General features: G+C 38.1%; 1 protein-coding gene across 2 annotated transcripts in view; it reads left to right on the forward strand.

Annotated features, from left to right (window-relative positions):
* The window catches only part of PCSK5 (proprotein convertase subtilisin/kexin type 5), a 247,559-nt gene that overhangs the window by 170,760 nt on the left and 57,667 nt on the right, over nucleotides 1-19,132 (forward strand). The window contains exons 14-21 of one of the 2 annotated variants that reach the window (XM_027793522.2): nucleotides 3,541-3,684; nucleotides 5,111-5,213; nucleotides 5,797-5,990; nucleotides 7,447-7,531; nucleotides 10,204-10,301; nucleotides 10,870-10,999; nucleotides 12,044-12,159; nucleotides 13,893-14,104. In XM_027793522.2, the coding sequence (XP_027649323.1) occupies nucleotides 3,541-3,684; nucleotides 5,111-5,213; nucleotides 5,797-5,990; nucleotides 7,447-7,531; nucleotides 10,204-10,301; nucleotides 10,870-10,999; nucleotides 12,044-12,159; nucleotides 13,893-14,008 (986 nt within the window). In that variant the 3' untranslated portion in view covers nucleotides 14,009-14,104. Of the gene's footprint in view, nucleotides 1-3,540; nucleotides 3,685-5,110; nucleotides 5,214-5,796; nucleotides 5,991-7,446; nucleotides 7,532-10,203; nucleotides 10,302-10,869; nucleotides 11,000-12,043; nucleotides 12,160-13,892; nucleotides 14,105-19,132 lie in introns of those variants that run through there. The other variant, XM_055791267.1, reaches the window with a different exon arrangement.

Consider the following 19,132-nt stretch of genomic DNA (forward strand, 5'->3'; position numbering starts at 1 on the left):
GGTGACACACTGAAGATGTCCGGCTGGAAAGCTTACTCTTTACCTTCTTTTAACCACAATGTGAAACAGTAGTTGAGACTGGTTAGGTTTTTACAGATATTTGGCTTTGAAAAGATGCAGTCTGATTGTGAATTTGGATCCTGGTTCATTGTATACTGTTTTATAATATATGTCCAACTTTCTAGAGCAGCGCTTGCCCTGTGGTGGAAGCTGTCCAGTAGTACTTCTGGTTGGAAAGATTTGGAAGTGCCTGCCAGGTGTTAGGTGCACAAACTCAGCTGGGCATTTTGGGGTTAGCCTCCGCACTGAACAGAATGTGAAGTAAACAAAAGGTGCTTACACACAGTTCATGGTGCCTCAAGTTTATCACCATAGCCTGCAGTTTATCACACTGATATCACCATTATGCCTGTTCCATGTTGTGTGCATTTATTTAGCTATTGAAAGGTCTTATAATTAAAAGCTGCAGTTTTCCTGTAATCAAATTGAGAACAAAGAGCCAGCATGTCATCATATTGCTGCATTGGCAAGGTAATGCCACATCTGTTGCCTGTAAAGTAATGCAGGGTCCAGTTCATAAAAGCAGTGCATGTGATTTCTGCATTTAATTCTGTAGAGTTTATGGAGGTGGACATGTGCTTGCTGTGAAACAATGTGATATGCCCTTTCTCCTATACATACAATGTGGGACCTTTGTTGCATACTAAATACAAGCAGGGTAAAGGATTAGTCTAGCCAAACTAAATGATGGAATTGGCCAAAAATGGGGAAAGAAAGATTTTGGCTTAAACATGCACACTTTGTTTATCCATTATAAAAGTGTATGTGTGTATGTATATATACTTAGTTATTGAAATATTTTCATTGTGCAAATTAAACCTGCCTTGAGGCAGACTTCATTTATTTGCTGGCAAGTCACATGAATTTCCCCCCTCTTTATTTAGTGAACCATTCTTAAAAGGAAACTAAACACCCGAGAGACCCTGTGTTATCCCTCTCACTGCCCCTTGGCATTGGGTATACATTCAAAGGACCAATCCCTCGCGCAGTAATGTTAGTACAAGCCCTTCCATGTGCATACAGCCCAGACAGAATACACTGTGTCTGAGGATCATCTTTACCTGTGGTTAATTTTAGTGGGTCTTTGCAAATAGTTTTTTTGAGTATTCAGTGTTTTTATCAGTGTTCTGGAAGTATGAAATCAGCCCTTGGGAAGTTTAATGATCTTTGAAGCAATAATGACTAGGATGAAAAAATCTGAATAGCTTAGCAAAACACACATTTTTTGATTGCATCCAGTACATTATGGTTCCTATGGTATTGAAATGGGTTAAAAAACAAGGACAGAAACTACAAGTGGAGAAGCTGTAGCTTTGAAAAAGATGTAGAGATGACTGCATATCTGGTTAAAAATGAGCTCCCTATGTGACTTCTTTCCTAAAAAGTGCCTTTTAGGACCCACGTGAATCACTCTAAAGAACACTGAGATATAACTTGATCCTCACGTGTCTATACAGGAAGAAAATATGTAATTTGGGTCCTTTTAATCTCATCAAGACTAAAGAGCTACATAGCTGTGTGCTAGAGGTAGGAAAAGACAAATTGAAAATAAGGTGCATGCAGTTTTACACCCAAGGTAATTAGCCAGTAGTTTGGCAGCAGGTGTGGTAGACTTTTCATCAGTTAATTTTTTTAATCAGGATTGAATGTCTCTTTAGAATTAATGCCTTGCTTTAACTGTGAAAAGTCATGTGATGCAGTCTCTTGCCCAAAGCTGCTTCTCAAAAACCGAGTATAGAGCAGAGAAAGTTTCATATGAAGTGTAGAAATTTCTGTCCCAGAAAGATTAAATTGGCTTGGCAAGAGACAGAGAGATAACAGAGTTTCCCATCTTTAACCCCATTATAAACCATTTAAAAGAACTGGGTGATCATCTGTCAGGTTTTCTTATTGTTGCTTACTGCTTAGAAGGATGAAGGTAAAAGCAGAGAGGTAATGTATTGTCTTGGTCATGTCAATGAAGAAAACCAGATGACACTGGGAAAGATACAGAAAATTGCTTTCAAGGTCAAAGTAATTTGCTTGCATGTGTTGAAAAAGCCCAAGTGAACAACATGAAAGCTCAAATTATTGAGTATTGTTAAAATGAAAGAAGAGGAAGATTGGCTGAATTTAATTTTACATGAAGTATACTAAGTGATTTTCTTAAGAAGAGACATACCTGGATTACATTTCCCTTTAAATAATAGTTCTAAAGGAAGACTATTTTAACCACAGAACTGCCTCCAAAACAGGATCTTTCAAATTCAAAAAATAAATACTCTCAGCTCCTCTCCTCTGTTTCCTTTCTCTTCTGATGAGAATTTGACATTTAGAACTAGCTAGCCCAACACAGATAAATATAATCAAGAGACAGGGTAAGACCAAACTTACTTTACATCTTTTCAAGCAAGGATGTGGTTTTTTATGCATCATTACTTTGTTATTTCAGGCCTGAGACCTTTTGCCCTTTCACAAAAATTTATTCACTTGGTAGTATAGACAGAAAGGTGAGGACTGAAAGTTCACATTTCGTGTTGTGACAGCCTGAACTGGTGACTTGATACATATTTATCTCTTTATTCTTCCACAAAATAAATTGCCAAAAAGTCTGATAATGCTTCAGGCAGGCAAACAATTTTTTCTTTCTTCACTCAAGTACTAAGAAGATAAAATATTAGTGATGAACACAAACAATGCAGTGATACATCTGCCAACTAACTAGGGCAAATAAATAAATCATGCTGGTTTGGGAGGGGACCCTGATATTCTACCATGGGGATTTGAAAATAAGTTTTTTCATGTTCATCGTGATGTGTCCTGTAAGCCAATGAGAAGTATTCTCTAAGTCAGGGGTGCTCAAACTACGGCCCGCGGGCCAGATATGGCCCCCAGGCTCCTCAATCCAGCCCCCGGTATTTACAGACCCCCCTGCCCCCCTCCCACACCGGGGGTTGGGGGGGGAAACCAAGCAGCCGCAGATGGCTGCCTGCCACTGCATCTGTGTGCCGGCCCCCCGGTTAAAAAGTTCAAGTACCCCTGCTCTAAGTACTAAACAAAATGTAACCACTTTCTTAAGTCAGAATTCTAAATACAGCTAGTTAGCTAAAAGATCTCAAATAATAATTAGTGGATAATTAATGTTCTGAGGGAAAGTGAAATGTAGAGCAAAAACTCCTTGTGGAGTTTGGATTTTCCAAATAACTGTATGACCAAAGGTTTTGTTGTTTATTTTTTATATTGAGTTCAGCCCATGACACAAACTAGACCAACAAGAGGCTGAAGTGCTATGAAAATACTGTGTAAAGATCTGATTGAAGAAAGTATGCTTTCTCAGTTCATAGTAAAGCAACAATTGTACTATCTATATTAAACTGAAGACACTTGAAAAGAAATTTTTTCATACCAACTGACAAATTCATCTTTATAGGTGTAAGTGTTTATAGGACACATAAAATAGAAATGGGTTCTAAAACTAGATTTTAAATACTTAACTTCTAGGCAAATTGAAAGAGTGGTCCTTAGTACTGTATGGAACATCGATCCAGCCTTACTCACCAAGAAATGATTTTCCAAAAGTGGAAAGAGTACGCTCTAGTCCCATTGAAGACCCTACAGAAGACTATGGAACAGATGACTATTCAGGTGCGTACATTCATTTACTCTGCACATTCACCAAACATGTAATAGTCTGAAGCAGTGACCTGAGACTCTACATATGTAAAATGTTCAGTGAAGTGGATTCTTAACTTCTTGTTTCATAATTCAAAGTTAGATATTTTCATTTCATCTTATAAGTTTGTAAGCATAGTGTTATATATTTTAAAGCTACACTTAATATACTATGAAGAATGCACTGCTTTTCACATAAGTATATAAAAATATGTATACACACATGAGCACACATATTTGTATATGAAGAACATTATCTTCTACATCTGTGTTGTTTCTCACTGATCCCTATAGAAGTTTTCCAAACTTAACATTAGACCTTAACAGATACAGATTTTTGGCACTACGAAACAAGTCAGGTTGGCAGTTTCCTACATGTAACCCTGCATAAGGAGCATTGTGTAGATGATTAGAGCTGATGAATCTCAAGCGTAGCTCTGGCAAGCAAACAGCAGGACAAAGCTCAATGCAGAAATTTCTGTTATTGCAGTCTCCTGCCACAGCATGTCAGACCCCCAGTCCCTATTATAGATTGAGAGCTGCTGAACTCCTTGTTTTGGTAGGTGATGAAACACTAACATCTCTACTGGAAATGTCACTAACTTCTTGAGTTTTCTATGAAACAAACTCACTTTTGTTAGGAGAAATTTCAAGGTGACTAGCAAAATCCACACATTTCATTCATGAGAAAACAGCAATCATAAACGTTATAACTTCACTGCCTGGCTTTGTTCACCCACATAAAGGCAGAAATGGATGGTTCCCTCCTCCCATAGTGGGAAGGACTATTTTGAAAACTGTAACTATTTGAAAACTGTAAACATAGAATCATATAATATCTCATGTTGGAGGGGAGCCGAGGCCTTTGCAGCATGTAGCAGCGCAGAATAAAATGCATCTGGGCCCTGCTGGCTGGTTCAGTTGGGTTGTGGTAGCCACTTGGACCAGTTGTTACTCAGCTGGTAACCAGAGTAGCCAGTGATCATGTTGTTCATCGTTTATAGTGACCTGCTTGTTGTAAGCGATTTTGCCAATAACTCCTTTTTATGAATTACAGAAGCTTATACATATTTCTGAATAAGATTCATAATGATCTGTTACTCATCAGGAAACCATCTGTTTGCATCCAGAAATAGTTTCTCTTCAATAGATTCCATAGAGGATGCCACATTTGCTGAAGATCATAAACCACAGTGAAAAAATACCGAGACCAGTATTTGCAAGGTCTTCAGGTACTAAAAAATATTTTTGATGGAGCCAAATTACTATTTGGAATTCAAATCAAACAAGGAAACAGAATAATTGCCTTCTGCATTTAAATACTGTGTTTTAAGGGGTGCTAAGTACTAAACAAGAAGTTTTATCCCTTCCCACCCCCCATATTCTCATTTTATTACAGGTCCCTGCAATGCAGAATGCAGTAAAGTAGGGTGTGATGGGCCAGGACCAGATCATTGTACTGACTGTCTGCACTACTACTACAAATCTAAGAACAACACACGGTAAGACCAAGAGAAAAAATCTTTACTTCATAGATTTCTTAGTGTATATCTTAACTTCCTTTCCTCTTCTCTTTGCTGCAGTCATGGATAATTCATTTTCCACTGAATCTGACAAATTTTCTTGGGAGTTAAAAAAAAATACCACCTAGCTAATCAATTTAAAGTACAGCCTTCAAATACCCTTCTCTGATTATTTCCCCATCTCTTTATTATTTTTTTCTAAAGGAGATATATAGATATAGACAGATACAGATATAAATAGATATATGTATGTAATTGTGATAGCTACTACAGCTTCTGTGATTGAGTTTGAACATGATAGGAAGAAATGTAGATGGTCAAAAATGATACTGTATGACTGCCTGACAAGGCATTTACCAGTGACATAGCATTTGCTGTAGGGAAATAAATGGAAGAAAAGACAGCTTGATGCAATGCTTTGGAGGGTTACATCTTAGTAAACACATGATCATTAGAAAAGCAGCAATGCTGAAAAATACTTCTGCTTTGCAGTCATGATCCAGGAATGTGGTGGCAGGTTATTTCATTAACGACTCTGCCTTCTCTTCCCTGCTGTCTGCAGGATCTGTGTTTCGACCTGCCCACCTGGTCACTACAATGCAGACAAGAAACGCTGTAAAAAATGCTCACCCAATTGTGAAACCTGTGTTGGAGGCCATAGTGACCAGTGCATGACCTGTAAATCTGGCTACTACCTGAATGAAGTAACCAATAGCTGTATTACCAACTGCCCTGATGGGTTTTACCTGGATAAGAGTTAGTATTTCTTGTTGTTTCTTTATTGTGGGCTACAGAGTTTGATCTGGGGAGGTTGCTGAAATGCTTGCAAGCAGGAAAAGTTAATGCTGATGCACCTATCTCTTATCCTATTCCTCTTATTAAGTTGTTGCCAAGTGTGATCTAGAATCTCCTCAAAAATCTTCCTTTATTTTAAAAACCATGTTTGGTGGCAGGGTGTCTTTTCTGTCTGTGGCTGGGAGTAAGAGTAGCAGAATGAGGGCAGTTCAAGAGCAAGTCAGCTGCAGGACAGAGCAGGTTACCCCTACTCCAGCAAGGGACAGAGAGCACCCATATTCTGAAAACAAGGCATTCCCCATTCCCCCAAATTCAAATGATATGGCACCAGATAGAAGAGAGAACTGAGGAATCAACCATGGCCACTGAACTGGAGCTCTAATAAAAATAGGCTCAGGTGTAAAACATGGTTGCAATAAATGTTTCTGACAGGCCTAAGTACCTGCAGAGATGTGATGACCCAAGAGCAGAAATTCTCTGCCATGTGAGACATCTGCCTTCAGTTTCCTTCTGTGATTCCCAAGTAGACTGGCCATGTTTAATTTCCAGCTTTGGCTGGGATAAGTATTCAAACTGCAGTGACTTCAGTCATCTTTAGACTTAGAAAATAAATATGTGCTCAGGAGCTTTGTTCATTGAGGTACCTGACCTTTTGCTTTCTGCATCATGAAGCTCTGTGTTCATTTTTGAGAATTAGTAAAAACAGGTGCTACTTTAATTCTATTTTTCGCTTTGTGAGAACTACAGTAAAGGGAATTTCTTTCTACCCAGTTAATATGGATAGATTAAAATCTAGGATTAAATGGGAGCATCGGGTTTTTCTTTCCAGAAAGGTACATGACAATGCATCTCAAAAGACAGCAGGTCTGAGGAGAGAGAGAGAGAGAGAGACATCTCTTAAAGTAGGGAGCTCTTGAGATGAAAAGACAGGTGTTAAGTAATTTATGTCTTGTCTTTGTTAAGATTAGACCTGTCCATGTGGGTGTGTCTTTAAGCACTACATCAGGAAGACGTGACAGGCTGCTTGCCTAGAAAGTGTTAGAGGTAAATTGCAGGACAGTCTCTGGAACACATGGCAACCATTACTGCATATCACTGCTATATGAAAAGATTATTTAAATCCATATTATGAACAGTTAATACAGATTTAAAATTTTTATGAAGATTTTTAATAACCTCAAAGAATACTTTTCTCAGGGTACAACTATAACTTCAGATGTTTAGAAACAGATCAAACTACTTGATGTTTGATGGAAAAAGCTAATAATCAGCAGAATTTAGCTGTTTCAGTCTAGCTTGCTGCTTCCTTTCCTGATGTCAAGCTAGAAAGCAAAGTCCTGCAATAATATATCCATACAGTTTTGTTAAAGTTAACTGACCAAGATTTTCTGGGCTGTTTTCTTCTTTTCCTTTGTAGATAAGATTATTTGCCGAAAATGTAGTGAAAACTGTAAGACATGTGTTGAATTCCAAATCTGCACAGAATGCAAACATGGCCTAAGGTAAGGAAATTATGGATGTTGCTAAATACCATACCTGAAGAGGCTTACATGGCTGTGGATACACAACGAAGAACATCAGACAGCTATTTAACCTTGAGCGGCCCCCATTTCACATGTTCCATTTCCTGCTTAGTGTGTAGTATAGTATTTTCTTGTGCTGCTATATGCCAGTTTGGCTAACTGGATTTTCAGGTGGCCTTTCATTTCAGGTAAAATAAAAGCCACAGTCGTACGGAAAGCTGGCTTCTTGACATATTTTGACCTATATTGTGGCAGTCAAGGATTATTTAGAGGTAGAGTTGATGAATCATATTAATCTTTCTGATTCATTCCTGTGATAGTTAGAAAAAATTTTCTTATCTTTATTGTATTTCTTCACGTATCTGTTCATTCACATATCTCAAGCACCTAAAGCTCAATTCTATTACAATATAGTGTGCACATATTTTAAACAGCAGTGGATATTTTTTCTTCATAGTGGGACTTAATCATTCTTAAACTGATAGCTAAGATGTACAAAGCAGCAGTACACATTTCAAGATCCTTTATGAATGAATGACCTTTTGATCCAAGCAGCAGAGGTCAAAAATCTTATAAAATTCATGACAGAATGTATGCTGGCTTTATGCCACAAAAAATATCAACTCAGTATTCAGTGTCTGTAGGGTTTCTTCTTGCAGAATACAAGTGTTCTGTGAATGTTTTAACACTCAGGTTTTGCCTTCTATCAAAGTGGATTTTCATCTCTTAGTAACGGCTGAATGTTGTTTGCTTCTAGGACATCAATAGCTGGAATCCTTTACATTTTACAAAGGAATTCTTTCTGCGTATTTATGTTGCAACTAGATTTCCCAAGTGTTTGCACAATTTTTGCTGCGAATATTGCTATTTTTTTAAACGCAACCTTTTAAAAAGGAAGTGTGATCTCATTGGAAGGAAAGCATGGGATTGGATAAGAGCATTGGTCTATTCACACTCTCTGTGAAATACAAGTATCTGCTTCCCTTTTAAAAAAATTATTAAATTGCAGTCCATGTTGAGATTTTTGGATAATTTTAACAGACTTAACATGACCTTCTGTGTATCTGCAAAATGGATTTAGTAAATTGGCATTTTAGAAGTATATTTAGAAGGCAAATATGTCAAGAGACCAAAGATTACATGGATTTGGGACCTTATAGGTCACAGTTGCTATAGAGAAGTTATGCTGAGATTTTCTTTATTTCTCAGGAACTGAATTGCCCTGTCCATTAACACAAACAGCAGCTTGTAGCACTACTGAAGAAACAGATAAGTCCATTCAGTGTGAGAAGAGAAGGAGAAATTTGAATCTAAAAAAATAAAAAGAACCCAAACTTCATTTTTTCTTGGGTAATACTGAGATTAATTTTTGGTAATAGTTTGAAAAAAACACAGTCTGTGTGGGTGTGCCAGACAAATGGAGCACTGCAGGACATGCATTTCATATTCCTGGGCCCTGGGTGGGACTTGGGAGACCTGGATTCCTGTTCTGATCCTGTTACTGGCCCATTAAATAAACCTGTGCAAATTATTAGTTTTTTCCATCTGTAAAAACATGATAATGCTACCTGCCTTGTAAAGCAGTTTGAGGTATGTGACTGATGAAAAATAATAAGAAAGTAGGGATTGTTAGGTTTGTTGCATTGTTAATTTAATTTTTTTCTAAACTGGGACCACATACGCTCTTGAAGATTTCCAGTGGTGCTGAGCACACACACTTTCGCTGGATCCAGTCTGTAAAACAGGATTAGCACTCACTCAGTGTGGTAATCCCCAGAGCTGAAGAGCGTTTGTAGAGAAAGTGTTAAACTGGATGAAAGCTAAATTCCACATGACAGAGAAGTCCTAGCTTTAAAAAAAAACCAAAACCAGAAAAAAAACCACACAATAAAAAACACCCAAACAAAACAAAACAAAAACCAAGCAACTAAACCAAACAAAAAAAAATTATGTAGGCACTTGATAATATGAAAGCATAAACAGATACTTAGAGGGAAGCATAGAAATGTTAGGCTTTATGCTATTTCTTTTTCCTCTGTTACTCTTTTGTGCTTTCGCTCAAAAGGGCCTGCAGGCAGAATCGCTCTGGCTGTAATCTTGACAAATCTCCCAAGCCACTCAGAACTGGTGCTCAGTTAGGAGGTTTCAAGGAAAACTTCTATTTCAGAAAGAGGTGGTGATTTCCTTCACTGTGAATCTATTCTTAACCTGTGCTGTAGCATAGTATCGGGAGATGTTGCTGATCTTTAATGAGAAGCACGAGATCTTGTTAACAAGTCCATTAGCATTTTTTTTACTACAGTAATGCTGACACTGTGCCAAACTCCTCATGGGTAATTGCATTTCACATGCCAGAATTTTTAGTACTCTTTGGCATTGTTCATTTTTTTTCTGTCCCTACTCGTTGGTAGTGTTTACAATGAGTTTGTAAACAGTTTCTGTATTTCACTGTGGACAAAACTGCATTTCATTCCCACTTGAAGTGATTGCTGTCTCTAAATTTATAAAATATGACCAATGAAGGAAGCTGGTGAATCCTAATATATGGGTTGTTCTTTCATTAAAAGTGACAAAACTGCTTTGTGCATGAGCTTGTTGTCCTCTGTTGCTGTTACCTGCCCAGACACTGTGCTTTTTTTCTTTTTACATAGCTTGCATGGCACTAAATGTGCTATCCGCTGTGAAGAAGGAAAGTATCATAATGGTAGAGAATGTGAACCATGTCACCGCTCCTGTGCGACATGTGCAGGTACTGAACTGACATTTAACTGCACCATTTCCTTTCCTCTGTGTTTTTTCTGATGATTTTAGTCTGCTATATCACAGATACAGTATAGCATGTAAAAACTTAACTCTTTTGATAGTTCTTTAATATATTTTAAATACAGCAGACTTTTCTCAGCTGACATGAAAATCTAAGTTTTCTAACTGAGAGGGGGCATACAGTCATTTTTTCTTTTTTTTTTTTTCTTTTTTTTTTGAGGGGGGGTGGGGTGGTACTTTCTTTTAGTAGAGCTCGTTCTGATTTCCAGTAATGCCCTCCATTTTCTTTCTGGGATGGAATAATGACTGATAGATTTTGTGTAAGCTTTGAACTACCAACAGTCATTTCTTTCAGAAGAATATATACTGAAATTATGTAATGTTGTTCACTCCAAACATGTACCTTTATTGCTTGATATTACCGTTTGAAAGAAAGTAAGGCAGGTAAAACATAGTCTCTAAAATGATAAGATTTTGCTGCAGTTAGAGATGGTGTCAGTTAGGCAACAAGAGGAACTAGCCATTAATACAGTATATTTTCTCTCTGGTTTAAGGTGCTGGAGTAGATGCCTGTATAAACTGCACACAGGGTTATTTCATGGAAGATGGAAGATGTGTGCAGTCCTGCAGTAGTGGCTATTACCTTGATCACTCTGCTGAAAGTGGATACAAAAGCTGCAAAAGGTATGATTAGCAGCTAATATGTGTGTCTGATATTTGGCAGTATATTAGCTATTACTGTGTTGAAAAAGATCATGCTTAGAACATGAAAGACTGGTGACTTCAAAAAACAGCAAAAATGTATTGCATGCTAAGCAAACGAAGGAAAAGTGGGGGGGTATTTTAATCCTAGTTATATTCATGCAAGTCTTCTAAAAGTGTTTTTTCCTTGTACCTATATGTGTGTCCTTCACTTCAAAAAAGCCTGTAGCGAGAATCTGAACTGATATGCATAGAGATGTAAAACTTAAAAATCTGACAGAGGATCTGCATTTCTTAGTAACAAACGAAAATAATAAAACTATTTTTTTTATTGTGGGTTAATTAATATTCATAAGGACCTTTTCAGTTCTTCAGCTGCAGTCACAAACATGGCACAAGTACAGTACCAGCCTGCTGTCCAGAACAGATCACCTGGCTCAATGTACAAATGGATGGACAGATCTTGAACAAAGCTGTGCTGTTCTGTGCAAGGAAAGGACAATTTTTTCTATTCCATTCTTAGTTAAACAAATACCATTTGTTGCCCTTTGGAATCCACTATTGACTCATTTTGAGTTCAGGGCAGGGAGGGAATCACTATGTGTAACAGCTTTCCACACAAAAAAGTAGTCAATACACAATGAAAATATGATGGAACCAGAAGAGTGATGAAAGGACTGGGCAGCAGGTCCATCTTTTCCATCCTGTGCCTTTAGCTCATGCTTTGCTGGCACATGTATGCACAATCAGCTTAATAGTTTTGTTAATTATTTCTTCATAGTTCCAAAATACTAAAATAATGGAGCTATTTAGTAAAAAAGTGTGAATAGAAAGTGGTTAGATGAAAGAAGCAGAACTAGGTTGCAGGGCTAGCTAATTAATTTTTGGTATTAGTATTATTATTATTATTAGAGCAGCTGATACATCTAGAAACAGCAAACAAGCCCTTTGCACTACAGCAGAGGTCTCCTAGGAACTCTCGTATTTGGTGAGGCCACCAGGCTGACTCCTGCCATTGTCTTTCAGATGTGATGCCAGCTGTTTGGATTGCAGTGGTCAAGGAGACAGAAACTGTACGAGCTGCCCAAGTGGCTATAACCTGGACACTGGTGTCTGTGTAGTGGGAACAGTCTGCAAGGATGGTGAGTGCAATTCTCTGAAAAGATCCATTTTACCACTGCCAGCTTCTTTTACATGCATTGGGTTGGTCTGTTTCTTTTCTTTTGCCACAGTCTTGGTTTGAGGTCTACATCTTAATTTCTTCAGGTTTGTGAAAAAAAGAAAACTACATTTGCGTGTATTAATAAGATTAGTCACATCCACTTCACCTGAATTTTCCTAAAGTAGCTTCCCCCTGCCCACAACCTACTTTTCCTTCCTTATCTGTTTTTCAAAACCATTGCTTTCAAAAGATTTTTGTATGAAGATCCTAGTGTACTATCAATAGAATCACATTTATCTATTTCAGCACTTTGAACTGTGAAAATGCTGGTAAGTAAAAAGGGGTTTAAGTGCCTATAGTATCGCTTGAGTTATATGAAATGGTAATGAGAACAGAAGAATTCTGAAATAGAGCACCCAGTCTGTGGTGATTTGAACTTCCTCTGAGTTCTCTGTGGCAACTGAGATAGCATGTGATTGGCCTAATTATTCACTAATATTCATTCCTTTCAAATGTCACAATTACAGAGACACTTAGGTAACATCGTGCTTCCCTGAAAATGTTGGTATGTGAATTACAGGTAGATACAGCCTAAAAGCGCAGTCCAAGGGGAAAATCATACCAGAACAAAGGCCACTGTTAAGCCATGTTGAGTCTTGTTTCTGTGGACTTTTACAGCTCCTGTTGCAATTTAAGCCTTCAAACGTTGAAAAGTATCCTGTCCATCGTAAAGTTATATTACAGGTACTGGTAAACCAGTCATGAGACCTTTTCATATCAGGCCATTGGAAGGATCATTGTAATCCAGAGCAAGTCCAGAGAAGGTCAGATACAGATGGGCAGATGAAGAGGAAGTGTAAAGCTAAGAATTTTGAGTAACCACAGTTTCAGTATGGTATTGCAGTTGAATTCTGCAATGCAGACATTTGAGATGCAGTTTGGTCTTTAATATTGTCTGGCTAAATCTGTCTTCATTTGCACACATGCAACTTGCGTGTTGTTGCGTCATGCAACAGCCAGATACAGATGTAGTTGCCCAGGACTGGGGACACATCACCTCAGTACTGTCTCCCCCATTCTTCCAAGTGCTGCTGCCATGAAAGGGCAACACATCAGTGTGTGGGCCTTGCGGCAATTGCAACACACTGTACTGGATCCCACCACACAGCACGTGTTCTCAGCAGTCTAGGGTAGCCAAGGGAAGTCCAGAAGTTGGGGGGAGGCGGGGAGTGGGGCAGAGCAGTTCTGTTAATTTACAAAACACAGAGGGTCTCATTTCACTACCTGACAGTCAAGCACTGGTTACTAATCTAACTCCCTCTATAGGATTTGCATTTCTGTTGAGAATGTTTTATTCTTTTCCTGTGGTTTGACTGTTTTATTCTTTTGATTCATAAAAACTGAGAACAAATTCCTTTGCTGTAAATATCACTGTTTTCTAATTATTCTCTCTCAAATATTTTTTCCTTTTCACAAATGGATACCAATCATTCCCTGTCGGACCACACAATATCTCTTCCTGAAAAAAAAAAATAAAAATGCTGTTGACTGAAATTCCTTTTGATGGACCAAATTTCCTACTTGCTACCTGCTCCTGAATGGTCTCTTCAACCAAATCTGCCTGTCTGACCAATTAAACCTTCCTCCATTGCACACGCCATGCTCTCCAAACCTTCAACCTCCCCTCCTTCTCTTGCTGCTGCCCTCCGGAAGCCACGGAAGAGTCCTGGGCCGAGGGAGGATTCTGTATGCTGGTGAAAAAGAACAATCTCTGCCAGCGGAAAGTGCTTCAGCAATTGTGTTGCAGAACATGTACGCACAAGGGGTGAACTGACACCTCCCAGTGTCCTCCTGCTCCTGTAGACTTATAGATTAATCCGTATTATTGAAAAAGGAAAAAAGGAAAAAAGGAAAAAAAAAAGAAAGCCACCTGTCTTTCTCTCCCCCCTCTTTGTCTGGGGAGATGGTGAACTGTTTGTTGGAACTTAAAAGGAAAAACTACAACACGCCTACCTTTCATAACTGGGTGTCTAGAGCTGAGCATCCAGGATCACAGAGTCAGTATTGTGTGACCAAAGCAGTTGATGCCAAAATTAACGTTTAACTCATGATTTGATTTCCTGTCAACTTTAGGATTATTCCTGTTTTTTGAAGGTCCTTTTTCTTCCCTGTTTTTCCTGCTTCTTTCCCCTTCAAGATGTTTAAAGGGTGTTTCAAGAATACAACACAAGTTTACATGGATTAAAACTAAACAATACAAAAATGTTTGCATTAGTCTTTTTTGTGCTGTGTGTATTGACAGGGGAAACTTGAGTTCCTGAGGGGATCAGAAACATCGTTAGCTGCAGGACTAAGTTCTGCCCCTTTTGTAACAATATTTAAAAAAAGAACAGTGAACATTTCTGCACACATTTCTTTCTTACTTCCTCTGCTGTGTGCTGTTTTTTGTATCACATGCAGTATGTATATATGTTTGCCCAAAATGTGGTTTTGGTCATATAGATTTCATTTTTAGACAGCTAGCTTATTAACAGATATGCTAGGATTTTTATTTTATTTTTTTAAATTGTCAAAGCTATTTCAAATAAAATTAAAAAAAAAACATTGTTCCTATAGTGAACAAATTCAAAAGATACTACTTCTCTTGGTTTGCATAAGTGAGAGTAATGTATATGCTCAGAAGTCAGAAAACATTGCTAACATGTAAGAAGTATTCATAAATTATTGTTGTCTTGTAATGTTCACAAAAAGGGGATATTATCATACAGATATGTGGAGCTATTTCATAGTGCCCATCTGTAAATGCCAGTGTGAATATATGCGACAGAATGTGTTTACAGGACTGGATTTATAATTGTGCCAAATATATGTCTAGGAATAATCACACTTAGGGCAATAAATCAATGGTTCTCTTGGTGTAACAAACATGTCATGATGGGCCTGAATTTTATTTTAACTGCTCACAACAGAAATTTCAGCAGGAGTAGTCCTGCTGAGGCCAATGGAGTTACCTCACTGTAAAACCACACTGGGTGGTGAGCGAAGTGGCCTCTGCCATTCTCTCTTTACCCAGGCTTACGGCTGCCAGCGCAAATTTCTGTTTAATATATCTTTATCAGCTGCACTTAGCATACTGTTCAAAAGAGAGTCATTAAGCAGAAAACAGAAAATTGAACTTTAAAGATACTGTCTTAAGGGGATAATACTTAAAATGTGCAAAGTGTCTTTCTCAGTTATCTTTCCAGGATAAATAGAAAATGAATGCAGGTGTTCAAGCATGTGAATGTTAGAAAATGAAGTTGATCAGAAATGATTGTGGGAGTTTTACGAACGAATGGGTACAAACCTATAAAGGTAATGTGCCACCTTTAGCAGAGAGTGGATAAACCATTACAACCTGGTTCAGTATGACCAGGGGGCCAGTCAAGCTCCTTTTGTGCCCACCACAAATTTCCTGATAAACATTCAAATTTAAAAGAATTAAATTTGTGCTAGTTTAACTACTAGTCTGTTACTGCCTCATTTCTCAGTATAACATGTTTAACTAGAACATAATGCTTTCAAAGTTTAAGTTAATATTATATATATTATATATAAATATATATATTCATAAGTGAGATTTAATTATGTAATGGATTGTAAAGAATTTGTTTGGATACTTACAAATGTCTCTAACACTATTATAGAGAAGAAATTAATAACTTTGTTTTCTTTAAAAAACTGACACATTGTTATATCCAAATTCATTTTTACTGAAAAAAATACTGTACATGTGTAAAATGTTCAGTTGTTATTTGTAAAATAGGGTAGTTCTGTTGTAATTGATATTGGCCAAAATCAATGTTATTCCATATTTTATTTTTTCTATTAAATTAACCTAAATTCCTGTTCTTTTGGTCTGGAAAAACATGTTGATAATCTGTATGTAAAATATCTTTGTTGAAGGGCACAGGTAGCTTTATGGTATATACCGGAGCACTTAGATACCGCACGCAAGTCATTGTAACAAATTGGGAGGGTAAGGGTGTTTAATTTTATTGCAGAATTTTTTTGTTTGAAGTGATGGAATTTATGATTGCAGAAATATCTGGTGTCTGTGGAGGACATCTTTTGTGTAGCAGCAGTACAGCCACGACTGAACCCTAGTAGGTAACAATGCTGGCTTACTCTGATCTGTAAGAGTTTGTGATGAGCCTAATCGCTTGCATCCTTAGGACTAAAAAGTGACATGCATAACTACCTATTGGCTCAGACAGTTTAGGAGGAAGGTTTCATCTTTGCAATCATACGTGGCCATGTGCACATGGAGATATTGGTGTCTGTTCACATACCAATGATCACAACGAGTACACCTCAGAACACAGCACCAGACTGCCGCTCGAGAATGGCAGGCTAGCTGTCCGTGCCAGTACTTCGAAAGGGCTTCATGTGGACTCATCTGTGACTCCTGCAGGGTGAGACCCTCCATCAGCATTAGCTGATGCTCTGTCATTTCCCACTTAGTTGTACAACCTGAGTGGAAACCAAAGTGGCAGCTTATACAAGAAGTCATATATTCAGATGACATTTTAAGCATGTTCACTGAGGCCATGTAAAGAATTCCCTGGAAAAAAAAAATTTCAGCCTTAAACATTTCATTGTCACCAACTTGGTTTAGGTTGTCATTATCACAGTTTCCCTGTCAGTCCTGGGAGCAAGCCTATGTGGGATGGCACATTCTTAGCAGTAGTTTGGTCAGAGCACACCTGGAAAAAAGGTTGGCCTAAACCTTACACCAGTACTTTATGAAGAGCTGCTTCTTTCAGCTCCCACCCCACCTTCACCTTCCAACTAGCATGAGAAATTCAATCAATCGTGGTGTCTTTTATTGTCAAGATTTCATCTTTGGGTACGAAACATAAAAAGATAAATAATAAACTTGCTATAGCTCTGGCCAAAGAAATCTGCTGTAGAGGGCATATCTGTAAATGTTGAGCTGTGAACCCTCACAGACAAGAAAGCATAGAACTGAGTTTTAGGCTGAAAACAGTACTTTCTGTTGTCATCTCAAACTCTTCGATCATTTTTATTTTTGATGCCTTAATGGCAGTGGCCAGATGCAAGCAGAATTTGTAAGCAGCACTATAGTTAGTCATTGTACGAGAGGATCGCTGCAGCAACAGGATTGCAATTGAAGGAAGCTAGTTTGTTCCCAGATGCAGAGATTTCTTAGGTGATTGATCTCTCTGATTCAGTGGTGAGTATTGGGGAGTGTTCAGTATTTGACACTGTGTTGTTGGCATGAAGAACAGGGATAGAACATTTTAGGAGGCTCAGAAGCTGCTAAGCATGAACAAAATTCTATTTTTCTCGATGTCTGAAAGGACTGTGTATGGCATCAGCGCAGATCTGTTCATTGACATCTGCCTTATTTATATCACAAGTCAAAAAGCAACAACCTCAGCCACCAGTATTGGATCAGCAAATCAGACACCTGCTGGGATATGTCAGTAGAAACCTTATGCTTCTGACCAGTAGCTCTGTGGCTTTTGGCTCAGACTGCAGCTCAGACCCTGCCTACCCTCACACTGTTCTCTACCGGCACATTCCACCTCTTTCTGGGGAGGCTTTGCAAACTCCCCCTCTGTGCAGGACACTGTTTTCTAATAATTATTTCCATATGAGACCTTACAGACTACCCCAATCTCTACTGGAACTGCAGCCTTCCAATATCCTGTGAAATTCTGAGCAACCCCTACTACTGAATATATTGTGTATTAGCAGGGGTGCTGTTTGTTCCACATTGTCAGGTAATGAAAAGAGGTATGACACCATGAGCCCTGAAGATGAGTAAACCTATATACCGAGATACTAGAGCTGACTACAGCAATTTCACCCATCACTAAACACAACTTGCAACTTGGTGATAACCAAGTTAATCCTCTTAATAGCCACATCACAACCAGAGTGAGCATTATTTATATGAGTGGCCACTTTAGGTAACTATCTGCTACTTTTCAATGAAATTATTTAATAAACTGAATGACTGTAAGAAAGGCTTGTTATAAATTCAAGGTTCCTGTAAAGACATTTAAGTGACTGCCTGTATGAGTCAAAGCTTTCAATTTGCAGTGCAACTCGCGGAACAATAACTTGTCTGTGATCCATTACCATGCCTTATATTTATATTGGATATGCCATTGTCATGTCATTGGTACATAATGAATCAAGAAAAGTTCTGCCATTAGATGTTTGTGCACAATATTTTAAGCAAGCATTAAAAAAAGTTTTACAGCATACAAAGAAAAATTTTAGTCAAGTTTTCATCAAAAAGAAACAGACACCGCCACCAACTTGCATGAGCTTGTTCAGAATATGCAGTTTCAATATAAAGAAAAATGAAGAAAAATGTATTTTTGATGAACACTTCGTTTAGCAGGGGGGAAATTAATTCTGTTTGGCATAATTTTTATTTACATGCCTTACTTAAACTATCTTGGGAGTTTTCAATTTTTGACGGAATTGATTATCTGATTATTTACTGCCACCTGTCATGAGTGTGTGTTGGGGCCTCAATCCTGCTCATTAGCAAGGACTGAAGAACTGTGGATAGCCACACAGTGTCCTTGAGAACAAACTAAGGCTCTGAGCCTTAGGATTGCATCCATCCAGTGAAGGTGCAACCCACATCTGCCTTTCCACCACTGGTTCCACACTAATGAGCAAAGGGGATTCAGATCTGTTGAAGTCCTGAGACATTTCTGTGAAGTCTCAGGGCACAGTAACATTTGGTCTCACTAGGGAAACGGTTCTGAGGTCCTCAGGATAAAGCCAAAGAGACTGCAGTAATGTTCACCTGCTGTGCAAGGGTAGCAGACACCACCACAGAATTATATTTTAATTGCCACACTGTGATTGAAATTATCCTGGAAGGACTTTCTGCATTAGAAAGCAAAGTTTATTGCATAAAAACT

The sequence above is a fragment of the Falco peregrinus genome, chromosome Z (assembly GCF_023634155.1).
Source record: "Falco peregrinus isolate bFalPer1 chromosome Z, bFalPer1.pri, whole genome shotgun sequence".
NCBI classification, from domain to species: Eukaryota; Metazoa; Chordata; class Aves; order Falconiformes; family Falconidae; genus Falco; species Falco peregrinus.